General features: G+C 45.3%; 2 protein-coding genes across 4 annotated transcripts; one reads left to right on the top strand and one right to left on the bottom strand.

Annotated features, from left to right (window-relative positions):
* Positions 1–1727: 1727 nt before the first annotated feature.
* Positions 1728–14389, top strand: ADCK2 (aarF domain containing kinase 2). 2 transcript variants are annotated; one of them, XR_011141446.1, is made up of 9 exons: positions 1728–2651; positions 3383–3529; positions 5145–5273; positions 5933–6028; positions 7457–7708; positions 9158–9286; positions 9899–9952; positions 11161–11380; positions 14320–14389. XR_011141446.1 is itself a non-coding variant. In XM_068945521.1 (8 exons), exons 1-8 carry the CDS (start codon positions 1728–1730, stop codon positions 11302–11304), a joined length of 1875 nt encoding a protein of 624 aa, XP_068801622.1. In that variant the 3' UTR covers positions 11305–13190. The 2 variants fall into 2 exon arrangements, 1 of the variants encoding a protein (XP_068801622.1); XM_068945521.1 differs by lacking the exon at positions 14320–14389 and having other exon boundaries at positions 11161–13190.
* On the bottom strand, positions 12860–27799 carry LOC104147323 (cilia- and flagella-associated protein 45-like). Of its 2 annotated transcripts, XM_068945500.1 has the most exons (11): positions 27388–27799; positions 26477–26836; positions 24454–24545; positions 24098–24275; positions 22708–22936; positions 21537–22105; positions 20649–20790; positions 19184–19425; positions 17395–17558; positions 16460–16607; positions 12860–15964 (listed from the first exon to the last, which is right to left on the bottom strand). In XM_068945500.1, the coding sequence occupies exons 1-11, from the start codon at positions 27589–27591 to the stop codon at positions 15740–15742; spliced, it is 2553 nt and encodes an 850-aa protein (XP_068801601.1). In that variant the 5' UTR covers positions 27592–27799; the 3' UTR covers positions 12860–15739. The 2 variants fall into 2 exon arrangements, with proteins under 2 accessions (XP_068801601.1, XP_068801608.1); XM_068945507.1 differs by lacking the exon at positions 26477–26836 and having other exon boundaries at positions 14459–15964.
* Positions 27800–27882: the final 83 nt, after the last annotated feature.

The raw sequence follows: 27882 nt of genomic DNA on the forward strand, positions 1-27882 counted from the left end.
AGGTACAATCTGCAACAGCTGAAGAAACCCTGTGCGTGTCAGCTGTACAACACCTATCACCACAAACTGACCTGCGGGGGCCAGACACATGCACGTCCATAATAACACATCTCCAAGGGCTGCTGTCTCTTTAGGCAAGTGACTTCCATCTGCTGACCATCCAAACCGAGACAGCCAGGCCTGCCTGAATTGCACGTCACACAGCCAAGGGCCCCTGCGCTACTGAAACAGACAGACCTACCTGCTGCCACACGACTTCCCGGGCAACGGGGGGCACCTCCGCATTGTCTCCTTACCTACCCGGCCCTTGTCTTGACCCACGCTGAGAAATGCACCATCCCCAAGAGATGAGGACACAGAAATGCTCAGCCAAAGGGCATTTGGGATGCAGAAATCACGTGGCTTCAAGCCACCTTGCCCTTTGTGCCAGGGCCTCCCCATAGAGAAGAGCACTGCAGGACAGCGAGCGGTGGAGACCCAACGCCCCTGAGGACACGGACAACCACCTTTCTCCTTGCTCCACTCAGCAGACAGCAGCCTGCTTCATTTTACCAGCCCCTCCACACGGCATGGTGCCAAGCTTGGTGGCAGCAATATCAAAGGTAAGATCAGGCCCAGAATAACCCAGGAGGTCACACAGACCAAGCATTCACCAGCCAGAACAGGAGCTCGTGCCCCGTTCCCCACATAACCAAACCTTCGCCACCCTAGAAGGGTGTTTGGGGTGAAGGATGGCCTTATACCAAACCAAAAACTCAGAAGTTTCTCGTCAAGATGCTACTGGCATAAATTTGGGCAAAGCTCCTCCATGAACTGTGAGTAGTCATCCCGCTGTCTCCTCATCCTCTTCAGCACAGATGCACCAGGGACGGTGGGCAGCGGTGGCAGCTGCGCCCCACGCTCGAAGCCCCTGCGGCGGTATCACCGACCGAGGGCTGCACTTCCCATCCCGTTGTACTCCCGCAACAGGGTGGTTACGTGGCATTTTAGACAGGCAGCAGAGGAAACCTCCCTCCTTTGTCTCAGCCCATTTTCCATAGCTGAACAACTTGGCATTTTTAAAACACACCTCGGAAACAAACAGTGAAAGGAAGCATGATAAATAGGTTGCTAGAAGGACACCAACGCGCAGTATCTTGTGCGCACCTAAAGACTAGGTACAGCAAGGGCGCAGAGAAGACGCTTCGTTTCTTTACAAGAAGGAGAACGGTTTTGGCCCTGACCCTGGTCCTTGAAATCGCATGACCTGTTTTTGGTTACGTGATTCCCCCCCAGCTTTCCATGGTGACGCTCCGGTTGCTCGGGCTACAAGGCCAAGATTCCTACTTCTTTCGTTAGGATCAAAACCCAGCACGTAGCCAGAGCAAGCCCAAGAACCGCGATGATAAGGGAGCTGTAAATAAATATCCTGAGGCAAACATAGACCATCTTTCATTGCAAACGGAACAGCCCTTTGACTGGAAGGAAGCCGAAGCCTTTGCGGAGAACGCTCGCCCTGATGCGGGGACTACGGCTTGAATTTTTCTTTGTTGTTGTTGTTGTTGTTGTTTTTCCCCCCTCCCTCCCGGTTTTCGCTAGCTTTGCCGCGGGCTGCCCGAGACGGCCGGCATCTGTGCTCGAAGCCCCCCGAAGCCGGAGCCTGCGCGGCGCCTTTAAGGGGCGGGGCCTCGACGCGACGCGGGGGCGGGGCCGCGGGGGCGGGCCGGGGCCGGGGCGCCCGCGCCGTGATGGCGGCGGGCGGCGCCGCGAGGCGGCTCGTGCTGCTGCTGCTGGCGGCGCGGCCGGCGGCGGCGCGGGGCGTCCGGGTCGGGTCCGGCGCCGCCGCCGCCGCCGCGGGGCGCCGGGGGGTGCTGCGGGCCGCCGCCGCCGCGTTGGCAGTGCCCGTCGCGGCCGGGGGGCCGGCGGGCGCTGGGGAGCGCTGCCCGGAGCAGCAGCAGTCGGCGCCGCTGCTGCTGCCGGCGCCTCGGGGGCTGCTGCGGCGGCTGGGCCTGGCCGTGCGCCTGGGCCTGCGGGCGTGCGGGCTGCTGCTGCGGTTCGGGCCCCTGCTGCTGCTCTACCCGCTGAGCCGCCTGTCGCCCCGGCTGGGCGGGCTGTGGCTGCGGCTGCTGCGCAGGGCCGCCGAGGCCGCCGGCCCCACCTGCGTCAAGCTGGGCCAGTGGGCCAGCACCCGCAGGGACCTCTTCTCCGAGGCCTTCTGCGCCGAGTTTTCCAAGCTGCACGTCGAGGTGAGCCCGCACCCCTGGGGCCGCACCGACGAGCTGCTGAGGAAAGCCTTCGGCGAGGGCTGGAGGGGCATCCTCGAGTTCCCGAGCCGGGAGCCCGTCGGCTCGGGCTGCGTCGCCCAGGTGTATAAAGCCTACGCCGACCTCGCGGCTGTTGCTGGCTCCCAGGCTCGGGAGCTAGCGAGACACTCGGTGCTTAGGTCCGCTTTCGAAGCGTGGGAAGTGTCTGGTTTTAGAGGTCTCTTCAAGTGGCTTGGCAGGAGGAAGCATGAGGAGATGCAGGAGGAGAGGAGCAGAGGGGAGCTGAGCCCAAAAGGCTGCTCCCCGGGAAGGCCAACGGGGGCGGCAGCCCTCATGGAGCCGATGGCCGAACCACTCCTGAGTGCAAACCCTTCATCAGCTCGACATCTTACTCCTGTAGCCATTAAAGTAAGTCGTATATCTCACTGGTAGACATGTGAAAGTGTAGCATGCTGGACAAGGCTGATTGGAATTTAGTTCCCCTGAAGATGAGTAGACTGGCGGGGGGGGGGGGGAGGGCAAGTGCAGCAGAGGGAAGTGATGCTCACCCCCTCAGTATCTTTTATCTGTCCTTGGTTCCAGTCCTGCCTTGCAGCAACCCCAACTCTTGCCAATCTGGAGACCTCTAATATTCATACTGCCCATACCAGCATTTGGTGTGGCACGTGCGTACCAGAAATGGTCACAAGGGCCTAGATTAAATTAAAAGAATTGATGTGAAGCTAGGTTTCACCTTTCATAAAATGAAGCACTTCTCCATCTCCTCATGTGAAGAAAACTGGACCAGAGAATTTATTTCCAGCAAAGTTTATTTAAAGAAGTCTTATTCAAGCTATTCCAAATGCTGATCAATACTACATGGCAGGGAGAGGGGAGGAGAGCAAAAGCAATGGGAATCGGTGAGATCATAGGCTCTAGCACAGAGGTATTCTGTTTCAAGGATATAAAGTGTTTCTTCACAACTTCATCCATGGAGAAATGCGAATCCTTCCCAGGACTAGCTAGTTAAGCCTTGTTAGCTTCCAGTTTTATAGGCTGAGTTCTGACTATTTGGAATGTATCGTTTTAGCTGATTGAAATGGCCTGTCTTCTTGTCAGTATTTTAACAGTTGATCTTGGCACTGTTCTTTCTTGCCCAGGTTCTGCACCCTGGGCTGGTCCACCAAGTCCAGATGGATCTGTTTCTCATGAAGATGGGTAGTCATATCATTGGACTTCTCCCTGGGTTCAAGTGGCTCAGTTTGACAGAGATTGTGGAGGAGTTTGAGAAGCTTATGATTCAGCAGGTACATGCAATGCCATGATCTCCATACACTGAAACACAGCTGCCCCTTTTTCTAGCTACTGACTAGCCAAGTCTGTTCTTGCTTTAACGCCGTTCATACTGCTACTTCCTAAAGGGTTTGATGGAGGCTGGCCTGTTCTTTAGTTATGTTTCCTCTAAGCAGTGTAACATTAATATTGGTGTAGGAAACCTCTTGCTCGCAGAGTACAAACGCAAGACAAAAAACAGTTTAACAATCTATTAGATTTAACAATGTTTGTTAAGACTTTGAGTAAGTTTTCTAGCAAACAAACCTGAATAAGTGGTTAGCATAGTCACAATTCTTTTTGCAGGATTGCAAAAGAAAGAGAGACTGATGAGAGACCATTTCTTAGGCAAAGAATCTCTAAACATAGCTTTCAGGCATGTTGTTTTTTCTTTAAACCCAGGTATATGTTTGCAACCTGTACTCGTTGATTATGTTTATTAGCATTAAGATTTACGTTAACATAATTAATATACTTTTAAATCACTTGATAACATGTTCTGTAGTGTATCATCATCAGAATCTCATAGTGTTGGTGAAAGTTAAACTTTGCAAGTAGCTCTGAAAGTAGCTACTTCACTAATGTCTTATAGGACACAGCGCTAAAACATCCTTACTACCAAATTTACAAAGACTTCACCACACCGTTAATTGCTCTTGTGTTGCCATTAACAGGAATTTAAGCTAAACTATTATCTGCTAATTTCACTTTCATGTCTAGATTCCAGAGTCTTCAGTCTGTTAGAAACCTTTCAAAATCTTAATTCTCTTCTAGTATTGCAAAAATCTACACAACAAAAAAACCCTGGTTGTAAGCTGTTGACTTTATTTGGATGTGTCCTAAGGTTCGTAGTGCCAGTTTAGTTGGGCAACCTTTTAGTGGAGGTTCTGAAGACTTGGGATCAGGAGAGCACCTGACAGGCCTGTTGTCATTTCTTTTCATTTCTCTTTGAAAGAACAAGAGATATTCCTGGGATATTTCCATTCCCAGATGAGGGAGGTGAGGTAAGGTCGTTCTCCCTCCCACATCCTTGAACAGCAGCAGTGAACAGGAGAGGTGACTGGAGGATAAAGCGGAAGGTAAAGGAATGCTGCCTGAGCAGGAGAGAGGCCCTTGAATCAAGGCACTGGATCACCGAGGAGAGCGGGGGCCAAGGCTTTGCACAGTGGATTATTTTGTATGGGTCACATTAAATTTTTTCCAGCTACAGCTGCCAACTTACAAAATGAGGCTAGGGCTGTAATTCTTCCTGTCTGTCTGTCTTGCTGTTTGACAGTAAGCTTTGGCTTAGGATCTATCTCATCCTATTGAAAATAATGATTTTTTTTTTGTTCCTTTTGAGACCCCATGCCAATAGTAATGTGTATTTCTAAGGTGCTGGCTTGTGGGCTATTCGTTACCCAGTCTCTTACTCTTCCATCAGGAATGCTGTAAGTGTGTAAGAAGCAGCACTTCCCATTTTGTTTTCATTCTGGCTTTCTGATCACTTTTACTGGTAGAGGTGCTGCACTGTACAGTTGTATCCGCGTGCAGGATCTTCAAGGTCTAATTGCATCTAATTCTCAACCCTGCTTTTTCTTCTCCCTTGAGATTGATTTACGCTATGAAGCCAGGAATCTGGAACGCTTCCGACAAAATTTCTTGGATGTTGATTTTGTGAAGTTCCCAACGCCCCTTCACCCCTTGGTAACAAGAGATGTTCTAGTGGAAACGTTTGAGGTAAGAATAGCAGGGTCTGGGAATGGTGGTAGCAGTGAGATGGCCCTTAGGAGACCATGCTAATGTACCTCCTTTGAGAAGGAGAGATCAGAGGCAGGAGGATGCTGTCTTTCTCTTATTTGCTTAATGAGATTGATGTCCTTCCTTTAGTGTCTCTTCTAGTCTTTGTTCATAAACAGTGCATTCCAAAAAAACAGGTGGCAGACACAACTCCCTGTAGAAGTGAACGCATGGCCTGAAGCCAAAGCCAACCAGCAGTGTGTCCAGCCACCCTGTGTTTGCCTGTGCTTTCCACTCCAGCACTGTGCTCTGGCTCTCCTCTGTGGTGGGTCACAGAGCAAGGAACTTGCAACCTGACCCTTTCTGATGCTTGCTTTGCTTCCCTTGTGGATGTTTGAGTCAGTCCAAAGCTTGTTTTCTCAGCCTTAGTTTTCACGTATGCAGTCCTGGTGAGGATATTTCTGTCCTGGGCTATTTCACACTCTTTCCAAAGAACAAATCGTTTTCTTCTCCCATGTTCCCTATCGCAGTGGGTACAGCCTCCGTTTTTAGGGTATTTTTATTCTCTTCTCCCCCCCACTCTTTGCAGAAGTTGGTAGAGGTGTGGTTGAAGGGTGTGACCCAGGGTATTTTTGACTCCAGCTCTGTCTTTGTTTCAGGAGAGTGAGCCTATTTCCCAGTACCTGCATGCAGAGATTGCCACAGAGCTGAGGCAGAGACTTGCAAAGATGGGCATGGACATGCTCCTAAAGATGGTAGGCACCATCAGCAGGGAGACCTGCTTGTACGCAGTAGGGACCTCAGGTGCAATTTGATCAGTGCATTGCTTAGGGAAACCCACTAATCCATTTAGTGAATATTCATGTGTTGTGCAAGTGCAATACAGTGCAACGTAATTAGCAAATATCATGCTCTCTGAAGAAACTGTGGATGCAGCCCACAGGGAAACTGCTAGCCTAGTTCACTCACTTGTATCCATCTCTCCTCCAAAACTACCATTTTCAAGGAGGTTAAAAAAGTTGCACATACATACAATATGTGTATTGTATGTATAATCGCAATGGTTATGAGCAATCAAAAAAAGCAAACCAAATTCCAGTAGTAGAAAAGAATTAGCAATGGAACAACATGAAGGTAGTATGTAAAACAAGTTCCTGTTTCTTAAATACCTTGTGCAGTCCTAGTCCTTCCCTTCCATGACCTTCCATCTCAAAGCCTGTAATAGAATTAGAAAAGGTGCAGAGGAGGGCAGAGAGGATGACTTCTGGAGTGGAATGGCTTCCACACAGGAATGATGAAATAGATTGGAACTCTTAACTCTGGAAAGCAGAGAAGCGAGGGCAGCTTGTGACAGATATACGCATTCATGGGTGTATGACAGTGAATATGAATCTGTTATTTATGGTTTCTCAAAAGAGAACAACAAGGAGGCCACAAACAAAGCTATCAGAAGGCACTTTTTCAGACAACACCCAAAAAGCACTCCTCTTTTTTCATGCTGCTCTAATTTACGTGGCAATTAGACAAATTTGCAGGAGAAGGAAATCCATCAAATATGAAGATAAGCCCCCTCGGGGCAGGAAGCCCTGCAGTGCCAGGTTGTTAGGAGGGTCAGCGGGGAGTATCACATTGTGTTTGCCCTGCTGTTACTCCTTTCTGCTGTTAGCCATCAGCAGAGGCAGAGGAGTGCTACATACCTCTGTCTCCTCTTTTCTTTTAACTTACTACAACGGTATAAAAAAGCGAGGAGAATGTAGGTTGATGTGCTGGAGTAAACAAATCCTTAGTCATTCACTAAATCCCATACCAATGAATGGCAAAGGACCTATTCTTACTGCACTTCTCTTGGACACTGGTGCGCCTTGGCCATCTAGTTTAGGGTTAATTGCTGAAGAGCAATTCCACTGTTCCGTGCTGGAACTGCTTGCTGTCTTACCAGACCTCTAGCAAATGTGTATGATTGCTTCACGCAGCTCTGCTGACGCCTCCAGGCTGACTAGCACCCATGCTTTTTCAGCACAGCTTGTCCTCAGCAGAAGTTATTCGCTGTGCTGTTGCATAGGGTGATGCATGTTAGTAATGGTGGGGAACAGACCAGAAATGAAATGGTATGATTTGCCTGGGAGTTTGGTATGGGCAGGTTTGGTTAGAATGAGCTGCTCTAAGACTTGTCCTTTCTCCAGATCTTTGTTGACAACTTTGTCCATGCTGACCTGCACCCTGGGAACATCCTGGTCCAAGGCATGGCCCACATCAGCGCAAGCAGCAAGGAGCAGACAGCCATCGTGGACCTGTGTGACACACTCGTGGTGGAAGTGCAGCCGCCCCACGGGCAGCTCTGCCTGGTGCTGCTGGATGCGGGGATTGTGGCGGAGTTGCAGACTGCTGACATGCAGAACTTCCGAGCGGTTTTCACAGCTGTGGTTCAGGGCCAGGTGAGGGCCGATATCACAGAGTTGGGGAGCTGAGGCTGGGGAAGGAAGACAGCTGGGAATCTCATGGCCGAAATGTAGTTTTCCTTGTTTCCCCTTACAATCCTCCTTAGGGGGAAAGAGGAGACTGGTGTACCTTTCAGCCTAGCTAGTAGCAAATCACAGATGAGATGCTCAGTTAAAGCAAGGCAGCCTCCAGAATGGAATGGTTTCAGGGGCCTGCGAGTGACAGGGTTTGATGGGAAGCAGTGGCTGCCACCCCCTGGTTTGCAGTGCTTTTAGCCCAAGTTAGGTGTGCTTGGGGAGCCACTTGCATTTCAGAGACTGTTGCAGAGTCTGCCAGATCTCACTAGAATACAGAAGGGAATGGATTAAAATCTTGACCTTCAACACACATTCCCTGCTGCAGCCTTCCATGCCTTACTGCTAGGAAGCCCACATGCCACTGTCCCTCCTGCTGTTGTGTCAGCATCTATAGAGAAAAGCCAGCAAGATAGGCAGGAAGTCTGACCTATGCCAGGCTTCTCTGTTCAAGGGGAATTTCTTTCTTCTTGTTTCCTCTTACTTTAAATACACTGATGGACTAGACAATCCAGTGGTGATGTCTTCTGTTCATTTTGAGAACAAGTATCAGTGCTCTTACTGGCATATTGCTATTTTTCAGCTGTGAGTTGGAGGGCTCACCAGCATATAGGAGGAACATGTTTTATCTCTGTTTTATGTGCTGAAACATACCTAGAAGTCATGCTAACATCCATGTGTTTGGGATGTGCTGTGCTGCCAGACTTACTTCAGCTACTGAGTATCCATTCAATTAATTGCAAATCCTTCATGGTTCAGGCTGGGTATAATTCATGATATACAGGTAAAAAACATCTAGTGAAGTCCCATTGCTAAACCTGGGGCTTTGGGCTCTGTATGTCACTGTCATACAGCTTTGCCAATAAGAGCCATAAAGCTGCTCTTCTAAACGAAGCTTGCATATGACTCTTTCCCCTTCTTCGTTTTCTGTCCAAGCATATGTTGGCACAGAATCAGCTCCCTCTTCTTCCACAGTTTGGAAATAAAGGTCCCATAGGAGAGTTTAATAGGTGCCCTTCTTTACAACTTTATCTCCTCTGATATTAGTCCTGTGGCTTGTTTTTCCCCTTGAAATTTCTCCTCACTGGCTGACCAATGACCTGTGTTGCATCTCCCCTGCAAGAAAAATAAAGCAGGGTTTTGTGAGATACCAGCTAAGCCTGTTGGACCAGTTCTGCTCTTTCTGTACCTGCTTCTGTTAATCCTTTGGGTCCTTGTTAGTCCAAAAACTACTGGAAAAGGAGAGCATGGCCCTGGGAATTCCTTCCAGGAACCTTTGCAGCAGAGACCTTCCAGGGATGGTGGTGTACAGCTCCCTGTAGGCCAGCTGGTACCAGTTCTGCCGGTTTTTCTTTTCAACTTGTTCTTCAGGGGGAGAGAGTGGCAGAACTCATCCTTCATCATGCCCGTGCTAACCAGTGCCAGGATATTGAGCGATTCAAAGCTGAGATGGCAGAGCTAGTGACCAAGGCCCGGGGGAACACCATTGCCCTGGGAAAGGTAAGTGCACAAACAGTGTCTCACCCTCACTTACCTTTAACTCAGCGCAGCTTTGCTTTCAGAGTGGTCTGGGTGCAAAGGCCAGCTCTGATCCCATCAGCACTGCCCACTACTTAGTTTTTAGTCTCTCCGATGGAGGAAAGTCCTTAATATCTTCTCTTGTTTCCTTTTAATTACAAAAGTAGTTTTATTTTTTATTATTTAACCTACAGTCTGCCAGGCCCCTGTGAGGTGTTGCTAAACGTGATATTAGAGCTTGCATCCTATTAGTCTGGGCACTTTAGAGAATGCAGTATGGTGGTACTGAGCAAACTAATGAATATTCTCTACAGCTGTGAGGTCAAATGTTCTCTACCTTCTTGGGCTGGTGAGTAAGCAGGAGAATGCGTATGTGCTGGGTCATAGCTGAACTCCTTTTCCCAGCATGGGTCACACCTTGATGTTGGCTATTGTCAGCCCAGTAATCTTGTCCCACCACCAGGACAAAATTCTAACACTCAGAATTTTAATTCTTATCCTGCCTTTCATGCATGTGCTGACCATAGGTTTGTATGTTTTTTGTTTCTCTTCCCTCTCTAATCAGCAGAATTAACTTCTCCTTTTGTATTCCAGCTTCAAGTGGCAAATCTCCTCTCGAATGTCTTTAAGTTATTGATGACCCATAAGGTGAGGTCTAGTCACTGCCTGCCTTCAACACCTGGAAGCTCATTTGGGGAGGGAGAACTACAGGGATGGATGGTGAAGGGTTGACAAGTAGGGGGACTATGACTTTTGAAATGAGCTGCTAGGAGGGGGACTGCAAGAATGCCTCCAAGTGTTTCAGGCATGCTGTTTCTCAGGGCTTAATACACATCCTACCAAGACCAGTTTCCATTTTGTTGAGTTTTGTCTGCAATACTGCATTTAATTGTTAGTATTACACACTAAAAGGAGAGTGCTCTCACACTTGTTTTTTTTCTGTATTATAGTCTCTTAGGAGCAGAAAGTGAAATCTTGTGTATGTTTCTATTTGTTTGTCATTGCAGGCTTCTTCCCTGAACTTATTTCTTCCTTAATATGTGGTTATATAACAGCACTAGGCCCTTTTATTGGTTTGTTATAGACCTTGAGAGTGAGTTTTTCCACAGAGAAGAGATTCTTCTTTTTATAGTTAATACTTTTTGGGGGACAGGCTTCCAGTGTTGCAAGCAGTCTTGGAAATCAACAGAGCTATGGTGGCCTGAACCAGAAGAGATGAGGATTGTTTAGATCAGCTGTAGGACTGGCCAGCCTGCAAAGGGCCCCCTTAAACTTGTTAAAATTCATTAAGCTGGTATCCAGTAACATCAAGTGCCATTTAAGCTGTCATGAAGCAAGTCCTGCTCCCAAATCCAGGACTCATTAATGCCCTTGTATGCCTTGAAACAATTCTAGTGCCTGGCTGGGAATTGGGCAGTAGTTTGTTCACATGCAAGCTGTTTCTCTGTGGTCTGTGGAGCTCTTTTGTGCCATTCAGAATGCACTTGAGTACAATGGATACTACTGCAGCTTATAACTGCCTTAGCAATGGTGACCATTCTTAGCTCCTGCTATTCCAGTATGAAGGAAAAAATCCCATTCCCCTACTTGGAATTGAAAAACATGAACTCTTGGGTTCCCTTAGGCTACTCCCTCTAAAACTGTCTGCTTCTTTTTGGACCTGCTGCTGGATTTTAGTATGTACTGAAACTCCAGGTGACAGAGTTGCAGTATGGTTTCAGATGGGCTTGATGTTTTCACTCCCCAACCTGTTTCCTTTACTCCCTGCTTATCCAGAGCTGGTTCCTCTGTGGAATGGGTTGAGAAGAAAAAAGGGCTTCGGTCCACGGAGTCCATTCAGTCTCTTGTGGTTCTAGGTGAAGCTCGAAAGCAACTTTGCTTCCATCATCTTTGCCATCATGGTCCTGGAAGGGCTTGGTCGTTCACTGGACCCTGAACTAGACATCCTGCAGGCAGCTAAGCCACTGCTCATCAAAACTGCAGCTTCTGTCCTTGAATAGACTCTTGCAGTTGCTGCCTTCTCACTGTGCAGGGTTACCTCTGCTCTCTGTGAGCTGGTGGAGCAAGAAGCTGAAGGTGAGAATAGTCATGAGCCTCTCAATGCCATGCAGTGGATATTCACCGTTAATGTTGCTTTCAGTCATATCATGCAAGCAGCAAACATGGGATGATCACAGAATTGCACACTGAATGGTTGAGGATGGAAGGGCTCTTTTAAAGATCGTCTAGTTCAACCGCCTCGCTCAGTCTAGAGCAGGTTGCCCAGGACCCTATCTAGACAGCTTTTGAATAACTCCAAGGGTAGAGACTTCACAACTGCTCTAGGCAACCTGTTCCAGGGTTTGACCACCCTCCCAGCAAAAAAGCTTTTCGTTATGTTCAGATGGAACTTCCTGTGTTTCGGTTTGTGCCCATTGCCTCTTGTCCTGTCACTGGGTGCCGCTAGAAAAAAGAGGATGGCCCCCTCCATCCTCTTTATACCCTCCCTTCAGATATTTAAATGCATTGATAAGATTCCCCCCTCAGCCTTTTCTTCTCCAGACTGAGCAGTCCCAGCTCTCAGCCTTTCCTCATGTAAGGGAGGTCTGTTCCAAAAGCCAGGAAGATTTTTGCAGAGATGGAGAGTTCTGCCTCCCTTACGATTGCACAGTTCTATGAGATAACATGCTCTGGTAGTTCTTTAACTGGCAGTATCGGATACTTTAGGTGCACAAGATCACTGCAGTCTGACGAAGAAAGCAGGCTTACTCATCTGAATGTCTTTTTAAAAAACAAACAAACAAACTTATCTTTAAAACTTATTTAAAAGTCTAAAAAGGTACTCAGTGAGCAAGTCTGTTTTTTCAGAACAATCAGGTTAAATATTTTAAGTTAATTTACTGAATGATCTGCTACTGTATAAGAAGTGATACTCTGATACCACCTAAGCAAGTAATGCAGATCTTCAGACTATGAAATGTGAACAGGCTGTAAAAGCCAACGTACCTTTTTCTGTCTTTTGTAATTTAATTTCTACTTTTACTGTAGATGTGTCCTGAGATCCCACTATGTTCCCACAGATCTGTTCTTAGTCATTTTGGATGATAAAAACAGGCCAGCCAATTTCATTTTCAGACTTCCATACTCTTAGCACAATACTATAGGAGTTTGTCTTATAAGCAGTAAAAGAAAAAATTTGTTTTAACAGAAAACCTAATTCCATAATAAAATCAACTTGCAATATTTCTACTGGCCTTAGTTTTTGTTGAAGTTTTTAAAAAAAACAAAACAAAACAAAACCCTTTCCTCTTCTCTTTATTCCACTTTCGCTCCAATCCAAAGTCAACTCAAATCCTCACACTAACATGCAAATGCTTGTTTTCTGTCTCTGCTAGTCTACAAAACAAGGAGTCTATGCATTTTCACTAATAGATGGAAAACATATGAATGTTAACTATTTTATTATGATAAAGCCAACAAATGAGCTAGATCATGTATGCCTTTTACAGGCATTTTCACAGTATTCTTAAAATAAAGTTATAAAATGATTTTAATAGCAGGAAACAGTCAGTGAATGATGGGAAATATTTTAATTCTAAATATATTTCCAGGTATATTTTTCCTGAACTTGTGACACAAGGGCTCTGTAGTAGTATATTTTCAGATGGTTAAGCAAGGAAGAGAAACTACTTACATGGATATAGTGATTATAAAGTTAAGTTAATGATATAAATGAAGTCTGAAAAATAAGTTTAAAGTTCTGCTCTGTATTTTGTGTACTCTTCTCTAATCATTACATACTCTTATGTCCAAATGTTTGAGAATGAGAAACAGCAGTAGAGTTCAACAGCATCTTTTAAGTTTCAGGCTTGTTTTTGTGAATAAAGTCAAGGCAGACTTAAACTCATCACTAGCTACACAATTGTCCTAACTTGCACATGATTTTGAGTATAAGGCAACTCTCTTCATGAAGAAACCATTTCTCCCTGCTCCAACTTTACATTAAAGAAAATCTCCATGTGTTCCAGCACCTGCTTTCACCCAGCTGTATTCATGCCCCTCTCCTGGCTCATTTCCACCTGGCTGGTAGAGGTTAGCTGTAGTGCTGCCAGCAAAGGCATTAGGCGCAGGTTTCTGGCACGTGCAGCCTGTGCTGAGCTCGTTAGTTAAGCCAGTGTCAGGCATAGCCACCCATGTTCTTGCTGAGCAAATTTTGGCCACGTTCATCCAGAGGATAAACGGAGGTTAAGTAAGAGGAGAAACTGCAGCATCTAAAGGCAAAACTCTGCTTTGCATGTAGTTTGCAAATATACAGCCCATTAGAATTTTTCAGAACGTCATTTCCAAAAAAGCCCCCAACCCTTCCTTTTTTTCCTTAAAAACAAAAAAAAGTTTCAGGATAGTTCATGTATATCATGGATCCTAAAGTTAAGAATACTCCAGTAAGACCTTAGAATACATTGTAAACATCTGGATGTACCATCTAGCTTTAACTTTCATTTTGGGGAAATCTGGAGGCATAATGTCCCAGTTATCTCTGCAGGAACATATAGTCTGAAACTTAATGCAAAGAGAGTGCTGGTGGCCATTAAAAAGATTAGATGGAATTTCAAAAAGTTTAACTAAGTTTTTTTTAGTTTTATTTAGAAACTGCTGGCATCTCTGTTGCTGTGGTCCTGTAAGAGGTGCAATTTTTTTATCTTTAGTAATACCCATGCTCTTTGGTAAGTGATGTTCTAAAATAGCATTATATGTTTCTAAGCATACACAAAATGTCAGGCAACAGCATTTTAATTTTTGTATTGTTTGGTTCTGGGCATTACTTAAAACAAGGCATCTCAAATAAGCCTTATATAAATCTTATATTTAGCATACTGCTGTAGGAACTAAGAATGCCCTTTGATACAGCTCCAAGTGGTCCATCAAATGTGCCGTGTCTATTCTCATTTCCTAACTACCCCTGTGAAAATAACATGCAAATGGAACAGTTATGTTTTGGCTACCCAAAGCTGATGATAGCATTCTCTGTGACACAGCTGCTATACTTTATATTGCTGATGATATGAGGAAGGACAGCACTTGAGGATGTGACATCCATAACCTCCCTCCTTTGTGAATGAAGTTGCCTCTACTAGAGTACAACACATTCAAAAGCTTTTCCTCTTCTTTTCTCTTGTATAAAGCTGGCTCTTGGTGAGTCTTATTGTTTCCGGGGGGGGGGGGTGGGGGGGGCACGTAGAGGAGGGAAGAAGGTGGGTAGCTTGTCTGCGGGAGTGGCTGATAACTGCATGCTTCACTAAGAAGAGTGAGTGATGCACCTACACAATCAGGGCAGCACGTTGCATCCTGGATGCCAGCTGGTAACTGTAGCCTGAATGGGGAACCTGTCTCCTCTCTTGGCTACTGCTACTGGCTACCACAGTTTGTGGTAAAATTTGTTCACTTACCTTTCAGTTTACCAAATTATTTGTCTTAGTAGCAGTCTGCTCGCTTATTCATGGTGCAAGCCAAACCTATTTACTCTGAACAGGCACTCTACTTGCAAAGCTATTTCAGTACCTTCCTGACTCTCCCCACCGTAAAACTTCCTGCTTTTGTAGACAAGCCTTCAAGCAGGGCAAAAGGTAAAACAGATCAGACTCCCAAGCCCACCCTTGGATTCAGTGACTCTCCAGAGACATTTCAGAGAAGTACAGATATTTTCTTCATCACAGTGCTTTTCACCAGAAAACATCTTCCTTTTTGCATTTTGGAGCTAAGTCATTCGTCTTCTAGGGGAGCAGCCTGCACACTCCAAGGAGTGGGCCCTGACAGTGGAAGGCCCTCACCTAACTAATTCATCTCTGTCACCTGCAGCTTGAAATCAGCTATAGCCTGATGTCTGTTTGCCAGCCTCTAGACCTTGTGCTGTCTCTTTGAATTGCTTCTCTAACTCTCAGCCCCTCTTCTGTTCCCCTCTGCAGTGCCCCCATGATGTTTTCTTTGACCAGGCTCAAACCTGTACTGAACCCAGTACTACAGATGCTGACTCCTTGGAGTCCTATGGAGAAAGCTAGGCCCCTCCAGATAGGGTTCAGTTCCTGCCCTAAAGGCAGCCCCTATAGTTACATTAGATACCAGCTTAGCCCAGCTTTGCAGAGTTGGGTCTGTCAGTTTGGTCACTCAGTACATCTAAGACAAGGAGAATAGTTTGACAGAATCGGGGGGGGGGGTGTACACACTGAACAGGTGGGCTAGAATAGTACCTACAGAGAGGAAGGTTTGCAAAGGACAGAGTAGTGAAAATGCCCTCTGGCTGCAAAAAAAAGAAAGATATAAGATGTCTGCAGGAAATGTAGTTCTGCTTGTTACAACTGCACTGTTTCCTGAGCTCCAGCACACTGACTCACACCTACAAGAGATGCAGAGCAGGTTTGTGAAATGCTCAAGGACCTGCTTACCCACACTGCAGCTTCTTCACTCTAGTAGTGATGCCCGGAGCGTCAAAAGATTCTGGTCTCTGAGGTATTGCTGGCGGTCACAGTGTTTTTGGCCTTCCTCTTCCATCTTCTGGTGGGAACGGTCTCTGTTCTGGAACGCTCTCCTTTTCGCAGCCTGGTGCTGCTTTTGCTGCCTGTCCTGCTCCTGTGATTCTTGTTCCCACATTTCTTGCCGTGACTGTATTCTGCTTCTGAGCAAATCCTACATAAAAATAATGAAAGAAAAGACATTTACTATTGTACAGCCAGCTTTCATGCTGAATTTAATCTACAACTATTACTGACAAAACTTAGAATTAGGTATAATAGTGAATTTGCCCTAACCAGCTTGTTGTATACAGTTGATAGGTAGTTCCCCACATGGGCTTCAACTGTGGAAATTCATCCCTTGCATACAGAAAGACGACTTCTGCCATAGAGATGGGGAATTTTCCTTCCCAATTTTACACGTGTTTAAAAAAGTCGCCCTTTTTTTGCCTGCATCTCCAAATGATAATTATATTGGATGGAAAACAAGTGAAAAATAAATATTCTAGGTGGTACCACTGCTGAAAACACAGTGGTCCAGGAAAGGCATTTGTGAAAGAGCCCATACCAGTCTCTCTTTCTCGTGTTCAAAGTTGCTTTCATTGTGTTCTGCGAAAAATGCCTCTCTCTCCGAACGCTGTGTCTTTAAGAACTGTAGCCTCTGACTTGCCTTTCTCTTCTCCTCCTCTAGCAAGGACGATTCCTTCCTGCTTCTCTCTGCCATGGCAGCTTGGAGCAGTGCCATGCGCTGGGAAGCTCTGTCTTTTTGCTCTTGCTGTTTCTCCAACACTTGCAATGTTCTCTGAAGCAATCGCTGCCTATTTCCAAAGTAAAATTGCTCAAATTTCTCAGAAGGAAAGAGAAGAGAAAAAACCCCAAACAAACTGTGCATCAGTCAGACATTCTGGCATTCTGACAATCTGGGGTCAGCTAATATTCCAGGATGCTTTGTTAGGTTATGAATGTTAAACCTGTGTCCTGAACAGAGTTGGCCAAAATAAAAAATGGGTTGCCAGCTACCTGCAGTTGTCTGTTTATCTGACTACACAGCCTGGTGCGGCCATGTGTTCTTGGTCCTGAAGACCAGGAAGGAGGGGAACGGATTGTGGACGCAGGACTGTCTCGATAGCGGAGGCATAGGAGAGGTGGAAGGAGGTGGGTCACAGGGGCAAGGATGGGCTAAGCATAAAGGGACTGTGGGGCTGTGGTCAGGGAATGGGGGTTTGGAGGCAAAAGGACTCTGGGGCTGAGGATGAGACTGAAGAGAATTTGCCCTTGGAACTAACGCAAAAGGCTATGGGACCGTGCATACCCACTCACCCATACCTTAGGCCTGCGTGTTACTCCCTCTCCCCCCACCTTTTTTTTTTTTTTTTTAAATAATTTACATGATTTTTCTTCCACTAGTGAATCACTAAGACCATCATGCACAGACATGCACCAGCATAAGGCACAATGTGTGACATTTAGAGACTAAGAGCACTAGGGAGCAGACATTATCAACCATCTGATATTTGCTACAAGGAACCAGTTAGCTTCTAGATTTTGCTAAAACCTTCCATCTGCTTCTCAAGTTCTTCTTTGCTCTCCCTCCCACATCATTACCTCTGGTTGTCCCTGAGCAGCTGGCGTCGGACACCATCTGCCTTTTGCTGCTGCTCCCTCTTCAGCTGCCTCTGTTCCTCTTGGTGCCTTTTGTGCTCCATCTTGACTTCATTAAAATCCATCTCTTTCCGTTTTAATTCAGATGCACTCTTAAGGATTGATTTCTAAGACAAAAAAACAAAACAAGGCAAAAAAACCCTAAACCCTTAGTCCCATCAATATGTTTTTCTAATGCAAACTGTAAACCTACAAAACTGGAATAGCTTAAGTCCTGTAATGCCATTCCTGAGCTCTGGAAGCCATACTGCCACATGCATAATATAGTGTCACTTGCCATCCATGAAAAGGCTGGGTCTGATGCTAAAACCCATATAAAAGATTAGGCTTAATCAACAAAGAGGTGCCTGAAAAATCCAAATATTTTAAGAGGAGTTCTTTTCAGGTCAGTAGGCATTGCTAATCCAGTTGTTCCAGTGCTGAGACAGTGCTTAAAACTGCCTATTCTTTGTGTCAGCTTCTGGATTAGATGGAAAATACAGGTCCCGACCACAAATTGTATTAAAGATTCCTTATCACATTTCATTAGAAAGAGGGATATCTGCCTCCCTCTGACCAAATGCAAAATCATCCTGAAGTTCTGTGCAGGTGCACTAACTCTTCACTTCCTATTGCATAAGATTTCTACCCACAGTCAAGCAGTGCTTGTGTTTTCTTCGAAATAGCTGCATTTTAGTGCTGAGCAGTGTTCCTAATTTGCAGTTGTAAATGCACTCTGCTGTGTAAAGAGATGAAGGAGCATTCACAAGGCTTCTCTTCACAATCATTGCACAACATTTACTTCTTCTGTACTCCTCGCAAGGCCTTCTATGAGGGAAGTGGCAAGGAAACATCCTATACTTAATCACCAAAATTTTGACATACATTTCAGTTTACATTGCTAGAGCTGATTGGGGCTAGAACAAGCTTCCCCAAATTATTTTGCTGTCAAGAGTGAATTCTCCCTTCTTCTACTCCCAGCCACAATAAGCATGTTCTTGATGTTAGACAAGACAAACAGCTCCTTCCAGTTCTTTCCTCAGGGTATTTCTAATGTCACAAGCTGGGAAACACCTCTGGACCTTCAGATAACGCCCACTCTCTTCCTTCTTATTCTGACTATTCCTGTCAGTCTCATGTAGCATCTAGACTGATTTTTCTTAACAACTGGATCTGTATGGCTTCGCAGAGGCAGTAAGTATCTTTGTTCTTCAGTGTATTCCTATTTCTTTGCAAAAACTGCACCTCCTGGGTGGCTTGTTGTGTTTAACAACTTATAGATGGAAAAATCAAAGACAGAATCAAAGTAGGTGGGAGATGTATGAACGGTATTATCTAGCAGGTAGAGGACTGGCTTGGTCCCATCCCAGCCCTGCCATGCGCTCTCCCTGTGGCATTGGGCTGGCCAGCTAGCCTTTCTCTGTCTTGCTTTCAGTCTCTTTAAAGATGGAATAATTCTTTCCTGCCTTGCAGAGCTGTCTGAAAGGATTGGTTAGAAAGGATCTAAAATGAAAAACTCTATCAAAATGCTAAGTAATAATACCAGAAGTACCTTGTTCCTGTAAAGCACTGATTCCTAAGTGGAAACCTTATGTTTCTATTTATGCATATCCATTATGCTATGTATGCATAATTTTAAAAAGACCTTTTAGAAAGAGATCAACTGAGACTATGTTCTCACTGTATTCTAATAACACATGACATACATAAATACATCCTAATAGCTAAAAACCAGCTGGGACCCAATACTTACTGTAACGCCCTTCTCTTTTACAAGATTTAGAAGATTTGTGGATCTCTTAGCCTGCATATTGGAGATACTGTGTGGTCTCTGCACACGTAGAGCTGATTTGATGGTCAGGCTGTGTGTCTTTAGTGATTGATCTACTCGGTCAAAGAATCTTTGGTGCCTGAAAGGACCCAAAGCACTAGTTCTCGAAGGGCTCCTCTGAGAATGCTGGATTGCAGTTTCTGCCACTCTGCACTCAAAGAGACCTTTCAGACAAATTGGGGACATACCAGGTTATAGGCAGCTTATAAAAAGAAAGCAAATAGAAGAAAAGATGTGTTTGCATAAAATGTATTCGAGCAAGACTTTTATAACTAAGTACCAACATTTTTCTCTGAGAAAGCGAGATATTTTTAATCACCACAGAACAGGTCCCAGCTTTCAAAAAATAAGCTTGCTGTTACAAGCAGGAGTTTTACCTGATAATACAGATCACTGATTGCACTTGCAGCCACTCGTTCTGAGGGGTTATTTGCATGGTATTTTGCATACAGAGACAAGCTTCTTCTGCTAATGCTCTGAGACAAGTCATTAATTTCTTGATAATGCAAAGCCTGAGCTTTAAATTCTGCTGAGAGACAGGATAAATAAGCTTGGGTGCAACACTGTGCTAACACAGTTATGTAGCTTTTGGGTAACAGAATAAGGGCAGCGCTTGCTTGACCCTTTCTGCTAAAGACAGAGCAGACCTGAGCAGGAGACGTTGCATGTAATGCCAGCTGAGAGGAAATGTGCACTTCTTTCCACTTTCCTTTCTCCCTCTAACACCAGTTACACAGAGGAGTACACAAGCAGTAACATCTGAACAAAGATTTAGGCTTTTAGAATCCTTATTAAAAGGCCTGTATTTGTCACACAGATAGCTTAAATGAGAGGAGTACTGCTTAGAGTAGATTTGATTAAAAGCTTTTTAAAATCATGATCCAATCCCTTTTGAATAAATGTTTACTTTGATGACGTTATAAAGCAGTACTTTTCAGCACAAAGAAGAGAACGAGTGCTTCCTGCAGAACAGTCCTGCTGAAATCTTTTGCCATAGGCAGTCATAGTTGATATTACAGATGGATTTTTGAAGTCAAGGAAATTTTAGATTAGTAATATTCATAGTGAGCATTAAGATAAAGGTTAAACCCCCCCAAAGCTGCTACCGTAGTAGCTATCAGGGCCAAAAACCCCAATTTCCATCTGAGAATACTTCCATATTGAGAAGGTGAACAAATCCTCAAACCATACTACTGTTAATATCAAAAAATAAATATTGCTATATTATGCTGGCAATATTTGGCATAACGTTATGACAATTTCTTTTGAAGCACCAAGAACTATGGTGCTAGAAAAGAACCAGAAAAGACCTTAGACATGATGGCCCACTGCACTGATTTTGTGTGGCAAAACTTATAATTGTATAAAACAACTACAATTTCAGTACCATGATCGTGTTTAAGATGAGCCTCAGTATTGTCTTTCTGCTGTCTGCTGTGTGCTTCTTCCTTGTGTACTGACTCCATTAACCAGCTGTCTGTATTGACAGCAGTATTGACCATAGTATGAGCCATCTCCCTCTGAGGATGCTAGAAACAACAAAAAATGCTATCAAAATCCAAACCTGATAAGGAAAAGAACATAACTTACAAAATAAGTTGCTGTTTTGCAACTGAAGCTTGAGAAAGAATAAAAAAAATGTGTGAGGGGGAAGTTCTTTATTAAAGAATAATAGCTCTCGCAGGGCAATAGAGAAAAGCTAGGCAGTAGCTGGTGCACATTAACCTCCTCCTGACTGATCCGCATCCACTGCCCTTTCACAAACGCCAAAGCAACTACAAAAGATCACAAAAGTCTCTCTTGGTCTTTGATACAGCAAGATGGCACCTCTGTTATGGGTAGAGAACTATCTTAATAGTAGTATGTCAGGGACTGCCTTGGTATGAAGGAATCCTTACCGTAATGCTTACCTGGCGCAAAGCCTTCTTCTCTGACACTTTTTCCTGCCTTTATTTCCTATACGCAGAGAGGCAGGATGAAAAGGGACTGGGCTCTGCTATGCTTCTGATATTCTGCACCCGTGGAAGAACTTCTAGGAGTCTATGCCAGCCAGTGACAAAGAATGGCAGCTTCTAACACTTTTCCAGATCAAAGGATCAGGAGGACAGTGGAGAGCTAAGTCTCTCCATTCTCTAGGGGGCATGGATAAGGGTCAAGCCCAAAACCTCTAGTCATTTTTCAGTATCAAGAGCAGAAAGCATCATGTAACAGTGCAGAAACTACACAAGTATCAGACCACATATTAATGCAAGAGCTGGTGTGAAGCACTTGTTACCTTCTTAGGTTCTATAACCTCATTGTCCTCTTCCATGCAAGACTGAACATCTTTTGGCACATTTTCAGTCTTCAATCTCTTCTCTTCTTTTTTCTCTTCCTTTCTGGAAACACTTTCTGAAATGGAGATCTTCACTTCAGACAGCTGCTTTTCTATTTTTCTGCTCAGCTCTTCTTTAGTCAAGTTTGTTCCCGGGATGAGGGCATCTTCTTGTTGTACATTGCTCCTTGTAGGCTGTGTTGGTGCCCAGGCTGCAAGGCAGCAGTGGGGAAGTGAGATACACCTATAGCTGCACTTGACACACGGCTGAATCGAATACAGACCCCCTGGCCAGTAGTCCAGGTACGAATGATCCTGTCTGCAACAGCCTGAGGCTCTGTAACCCGGTGCCACAACGTATGGATAATCTGAGCTTGAAGCTATCACCATCTGCCTGGCTGCTAAAGGCATTTGCAGTTCTAGGATGATGCGTTCACTTAAGGGCAGAGGGATCCGCAGAACTTGGTCAGAAGTTACCTCCTTAGTCTGCCCGTTCCAGAAATTCACAAGCACTCCCCTTCTGTTGTGTGCTGTGCATATTAAATAAAACAGAATGGCAAAGAATGTATGAGAAGCATGTCAACCTGTGTGATTTATCTCTTAGAAGCAAGGCAATAAAAGAATAGCTTGTGCTACATACAATTTGGTAACCATTTTTTCTTTATAGGCTAAAGATTTGACCCTCTTTTGGACTTGCTAGGAAGAGACAACAGGTGAACAGCAGTAGCAAAACTCTCACTGGTCACAGTGAGCCAGGATTTTACCCTGTATGAAGCTGGAAACTAGACTAACAGGTGATCAGGTCAGTATTCAAGAGGGCCAGGAACATTTTTCTCCTTTTCTCCTTGTGTCAGGGGGAACGTTCTCCACCCCCCCCCCCCCCCATACTTTTTTAGAAAGCCTCCATTCACAGAATAAAGCAAGAATTCTAATTTGGGCTAATTCTGGAAGCAGCATTAATTCTGGGGCTGAAAAAAAAAACAGGCTGCTTAGTGCCAACAAAAAAAGAGAAAAGGAAGAGAAACCAAGCAGCAGTGGGTAAATTCTCCACAGCTGAGACTGTTCTCTTTTCTGTATAGTGGCTAGCAAGTGTGGTGAGCCTAGCACTAATTGGAAAGCCAATACCTCGTACCTAAACGTGTCTCCTTGTCCTCCATAACCATTAACACAGTGCCTGGGCCAAAGCGCTCAGCTTTAGCCTCCCATGGTGCCAAGACCCTGTCTCCTGGAGCAAGTGGCTGTTGCCTGGCATCTTCATAGTGAAGAATGTCATACAGAGGCGTTTCCTGCATGCGAAGCTGTACCTTGCCTTTCAGCGTGCGACTTTTGTCAAATTCAATTAGAAAGCGTTCCCCGGAGCCCTACAAGAGTAAAACATGCAGTTTGCAAGACAGACATCTGGGCCCAATTAACGGTCAAACATAAGTGCTAAGAGGGAAGTGGCAGAAATCCCAGGAAGCAGAACGTGATCTGTGAATGTAGTGTTCCTTCTCTACCAGGTTTTTCATTGTACTGTGTCCATATTGAACTTAAAAAGTAATTAAAAAGCTGGGGCTTACAGGGTTGACAGCCTTCTAGCCTTCTCTTCCCTTGTTTTCAGACTTAGGCTTTAGTAGGCTTATCTGGCTCAGAGGAACACAATTGGCATGCTAAGGAAGATCCCTATGAGTCCATCAGGAAAAGAGTTACCAAAATAAACTGCTGGGTATGATGCAGTTAGTTACATGGTAACCAAAAGCATTACAAACCAGTAAAATATCCTAACTGCCATAAATCTGACTGCTTTAATTTAAGCCTCCAGCACTGGGTGTGGGGCAGAGATTCCATGACCAAAATCTCACCCCCTCTGCATATCTATAAATGCAACATACACAAATAATGCTGTCAGCCCCTACCCCAGCTAAAGTCACTTCATGTCTTCAGCTGTCTATAGCTGTTCCTCCCTTCACTGGAGTTTACAGCTACCCTTAGCTATACTAGCATCACTGTCTGTTTAAACTAACCTGTGAACTGGGAAATGAACTGGATTTTTAGAGAGAGTTGCAGGGGCCATGTTCTGTCTGGCATCCTAAATCATCTCACAAATCCCAGGAACACAGAACGAAGAAAATAAGGAAAGCTCTCAGTCCAGCAAGGAGGAAGTAGTCCCTGGGGGCAGACATTTTGGATTACCATTATTAATGCTATTTAGCTTTACTGCTAGGTAAAACTAGGTGAAAATAGACAACAGGGATATAAGGGGCCTATTTTGTTCGACTGCTTCTGAATAACAACTCATTATAACCACTAAAGTGGATTGATTTCCAAGTTGCTTCTTCCTGCAGGACTCCTCACAGTAAACAGCCAGTCATCCTCAGAAAACAGATGAAATAGGATGTGGGGAGAAAAGTGCGATTATGAAGTATGCTGTACAACCTACAGCAGGGACACGGAGCTGGGGAAGGGATGCAAAAGGACCGGAAAAAAGACACACAGGACTTAGGGAGAGCCTTTTACAAGCTTAGTTCCAGGTAAACACCTACCTTCACCTCTTTCACAATGTGGCCTCGGTAGTAATAGCCATCAGTTTCTCTCCTGGCCAGCACACGGGCCCCCCTCATGAAATTAGAAGCCTTTGGGGATGAATGGATTAAACTTCCTTCTGCTGAGGATATCAAGGGCATACAAAGGAAATCTGGGCGCCACATGAAAACAGGAAAGCTGCAGAAAACAGAATACAAGTAAGGAAGGCCCTGGCAACAGAATTTCTGCATGTTGCTGCAGTGAACTCAAACCAAATCCACTTGGGAGCCCCCTTCCTCTAATAACTGTCTTGGTTTCCTAGCTTTTCTTCTTCTCTGCATTATCAAAGTGATCCATCTACAGTTTTTGAACTTACTCTGTTGCTGGACATCCTGACAGCAAAGAGCCACAGGAATCTTTATTAGTGGTGTGACAACACTGGACACGCGAGATGGATGTGGAGCTTATCTGGAGGGGGGAAGGAGGAGAGGGAAGCAGAAGATGAACATGATTTCTGTTCCTAAATCCTTAAACAGGAATACTATTTATAAAATTGAAATTTACTTTCCAGTATGTTACTTCTCTTTCTGTTTTAATTCTTACATCCTGTCTTTTGTTGTTCTATGCATTTTATTTGTAAGCGCCTCACAAGCGTTCTCTCCTATTTTAAGAGATCAAGATTTAAAAGAAGGAATATTAAGAAAATAAAATATACAAACTATATGATAAAAACCCTTGTGTTTCACTCACCTTCTTTCTATTTAGCTGCTAGATATGTAGCTGGTGAACCACTGTTTCTTCGGTCATGATCAGGCATGTTCAAACCACAAGGTGCCATTTCAAGTACACTCAAAGCTCTAGTAGATATTCCTTGTTGGCCTATCTCAAATGCTATCATCATTTTGTTCAATTTTGAAGGAGGCACTAAGTATGTGATTTTTAAATCTGGACAGTTTAGTTTCTTACTGATTATTATGGCAATCAGTTAATTGATTTTAGTATAGAGCTCTGAAGCTGGAAAATGCACCAATTTCTCAGGACAAGGCACAACTGCAATAGAATGGAGACAGAGTGGGGGTTCTGGGGCTGCCTCTCACATCACCAGGAGCATATGCTCAGCACTAACATAGGAGTATCAATGCCCTTGGTTTCCTCCCAGTCAATCCGTCAATCTGTCCCTGGCTCTCAAATGGTAGCTTATGGACAGCTAGTGGTCACATGCACATTGGCTCTTCCTGCAACGAGCTTCTTATGCAAGTATCCAAACTCTGTAAGCAAGCAAGAGTTGTAAGGTCAAGACAGAACCAAGGTGAGGATTCAGTCTAGGAGGACCAAGTTGCCTTTACAGGTCCAAGTCACCAGTGGAGCCATGTGGCCTGGGCAGGAGGATGGAAAAAGGACCTAACGGCTGAGCAGCATGTGAAACATTTGAGAAGAGCAATGACTCAGGGAAAAGCATGCCAGAGACTACGAGAAGAGAGAAAAACTAAACACAAGGGACTGGGGAGGCTGAGTTGGCAACAAAACAATGAACCTTATAATAAAGCATTCAAATGTTATGGAAAAAGATAAACTTGTATTGCATTAATTGAGTGTCAAGTAAAAAAAAAAAAAAAAAGCTTCAGTGGTTTCCCATTATTTCCTGTAAACTGTTGCTGAAACTGCTTTAGGGCTGTTACAAGACTGTGAAGAAGAGTAAACTTAAAATGCCTTAGCTGCAAGGAGGCCCACAGAGTGGACAGGCAAAACCCACGCTGTATCAGCACTGAGGATTGTTAGAGGTAGCAGTTGAGGACGTTAAATAAATAACAATATCATGCAAATCAATTATTTAAAAGGCAGTATTCAGCCACCCCTGCCAATGGGTAAAACAATACAAATCCATGAATCAGGGGGCACTGGACGTAGGCAAAGCTGTACAGTCAGCTAGCAAAGAAAATGCTTCACTTCTACCTGTTAGTGTTACCTCTTTCCAAGTGCTAGTCTGTAAAGCTTAGTGAAATCACTTTACAAGCCAAATCCAGTTTTGCAGAACTAAATGGAGCTAAACGAAGATATACCTGAATTTGACCCCACATGTTCGTCACAATGCCTGTTGCACAGGAGCTACATGAACCGCTCCCTTTCCTACCAAGCAGGGATCTAAGGAACAAGCAGTGCACATTTAGAAGGTGGATTTACCAAATTGGGATTTCAGGTATAGCCTGTCACAGAGATGCCAAATCTATTTTAAAACTCTGTTCACAGACAACTTTGCTCATAAGCAGCCAGGCAAAATAAGGTTACCTTTCTAGAGAGTCATAAAAATTTTCCTCTTCACTCATTCTACCTGGTGAAATGCCATCCAATAAAGATTCAGGAGGAACTAGTTCTTGGGCAATCTTCTATTGGTGGCATACCTTCTCAGAAGCAACATGAGGGAGCCTGATGACTTGAAAGGATCCCCCAGACTGTCTGGCTACTTTTTCCATTGTTTGTTGCTTGCCTTTTTCATAACCATCTGAATCTCCCCAAAGGCATACGACATGTACTGGATGCAACTTGTTCTCCACAAGAATTTGACAGATTTGCTCTGACTCTTGCTCTGGGAGCATGTTGGTGAACAGATACACTTCCTCGCAGGCTGGGTCTTCAAATGCCACAGCCAAGCCACTTGCAGCATCTGTGCCATTCTCAAACTGCAGGGATCGAATCCAGGCTGCAGCTTCAGTGACACTGCAGAGTGAACATTTGACCAAGCAGTCGCACCATTTTAATACCTATGGGGGGGAAAAAAAAGACAAAAAAGAAAAAGCCTCCTCCCCATTCCAAACTTGCAAATCTTTCCTAACGTGGGACAGATGTGAGATTCTGTATTTAGTATTTCTGTGTTTCCCGATGTCATCCTCTATAGTAATGAAGGAATTCCCCACATCCTATGACAAAATCCCTGTGGTCAGGTAGGGCTGGAGAAGGTCAGGCAGCCTCTCCACAACCTATACATGCACTGTAAACTGCACGTCTTTTCCCCCTCAGAGACAGCAGTCTTATCACTTCCTCCACTGCTGACATTCCCTATACTTTACAGGCTTTTCTCATTCTTAGCTGAATGACAATCAAAGCAGCTGTTCTCAGCTGGGAAAAAGCTTTGAAATTTGCTGCTTTTACTGCACATTTGAAGAAGGACTTGTGTGCCCTAAAGCTCGTCTACTTTTCCAGCTATAGTGACCAGTCTAAAGAAAGACATTGGCTCTATTTGCAAACCTACGGTCGCTAACGCCTTTTCACTGTGACTGCTTTAAAGCCCCCTGTGACTCCCTGGCGGCGTTACCTTGCTGGAAAACGCTATGACATTGAACGCGGCCTCGGTGAGCCTGGCGGCCAGCTGGAAGAGAGTCCGTACGAGGTGCTCCTTCAGGTACCGGACCGCGGTGGCCGCGGCTCCCCGCACGCCGACCACAAAGGTGACGCCCTGCCCCCGGGGCTCGTCCGCCACCGCCGCCGCGGCGCGGCCGGCGCCAGCGAGCCCCGCCATAGCTGAGAGGGGCAACCGCACCGGCCAGCGCTATGGGGCGGGGGGCGGCACAGCCCTCTTCCTGCTTCGCCGGGGGCTTCCCGAGCGCCCCAAGCTCAGCTTGCCCGCGGACAGCCCCGCACTGAGACCTGGCGGCGCCGGCCGTTACTCCGCGCGTGGCCGGCCGTTACTCCGCGCGTGGCCGGCCCTTACCGCCTCAGCGCGCGGCGCCAGAGGGCCCGCCGTTCCCCGTTGCTACGCAACCAGACGCCGTGGGCTGAACCAACTGGGCCATCTTGGGGGGAAGGGCCT

Source organism: Struthio camelus, chromosome 1 (assembly GCF_040807025.1).
Source record: "Struthio camelus isolate bStrCam1 chromosome 1, bStrCam1.hap1, whole genome shotgun sequence".
Classification (NCBI taxonomy): Eukaryota; Metazoa; Chordata; class Aves; order Struthioniformes; family Struthionidae; genus Struthio; species Struthio camelus.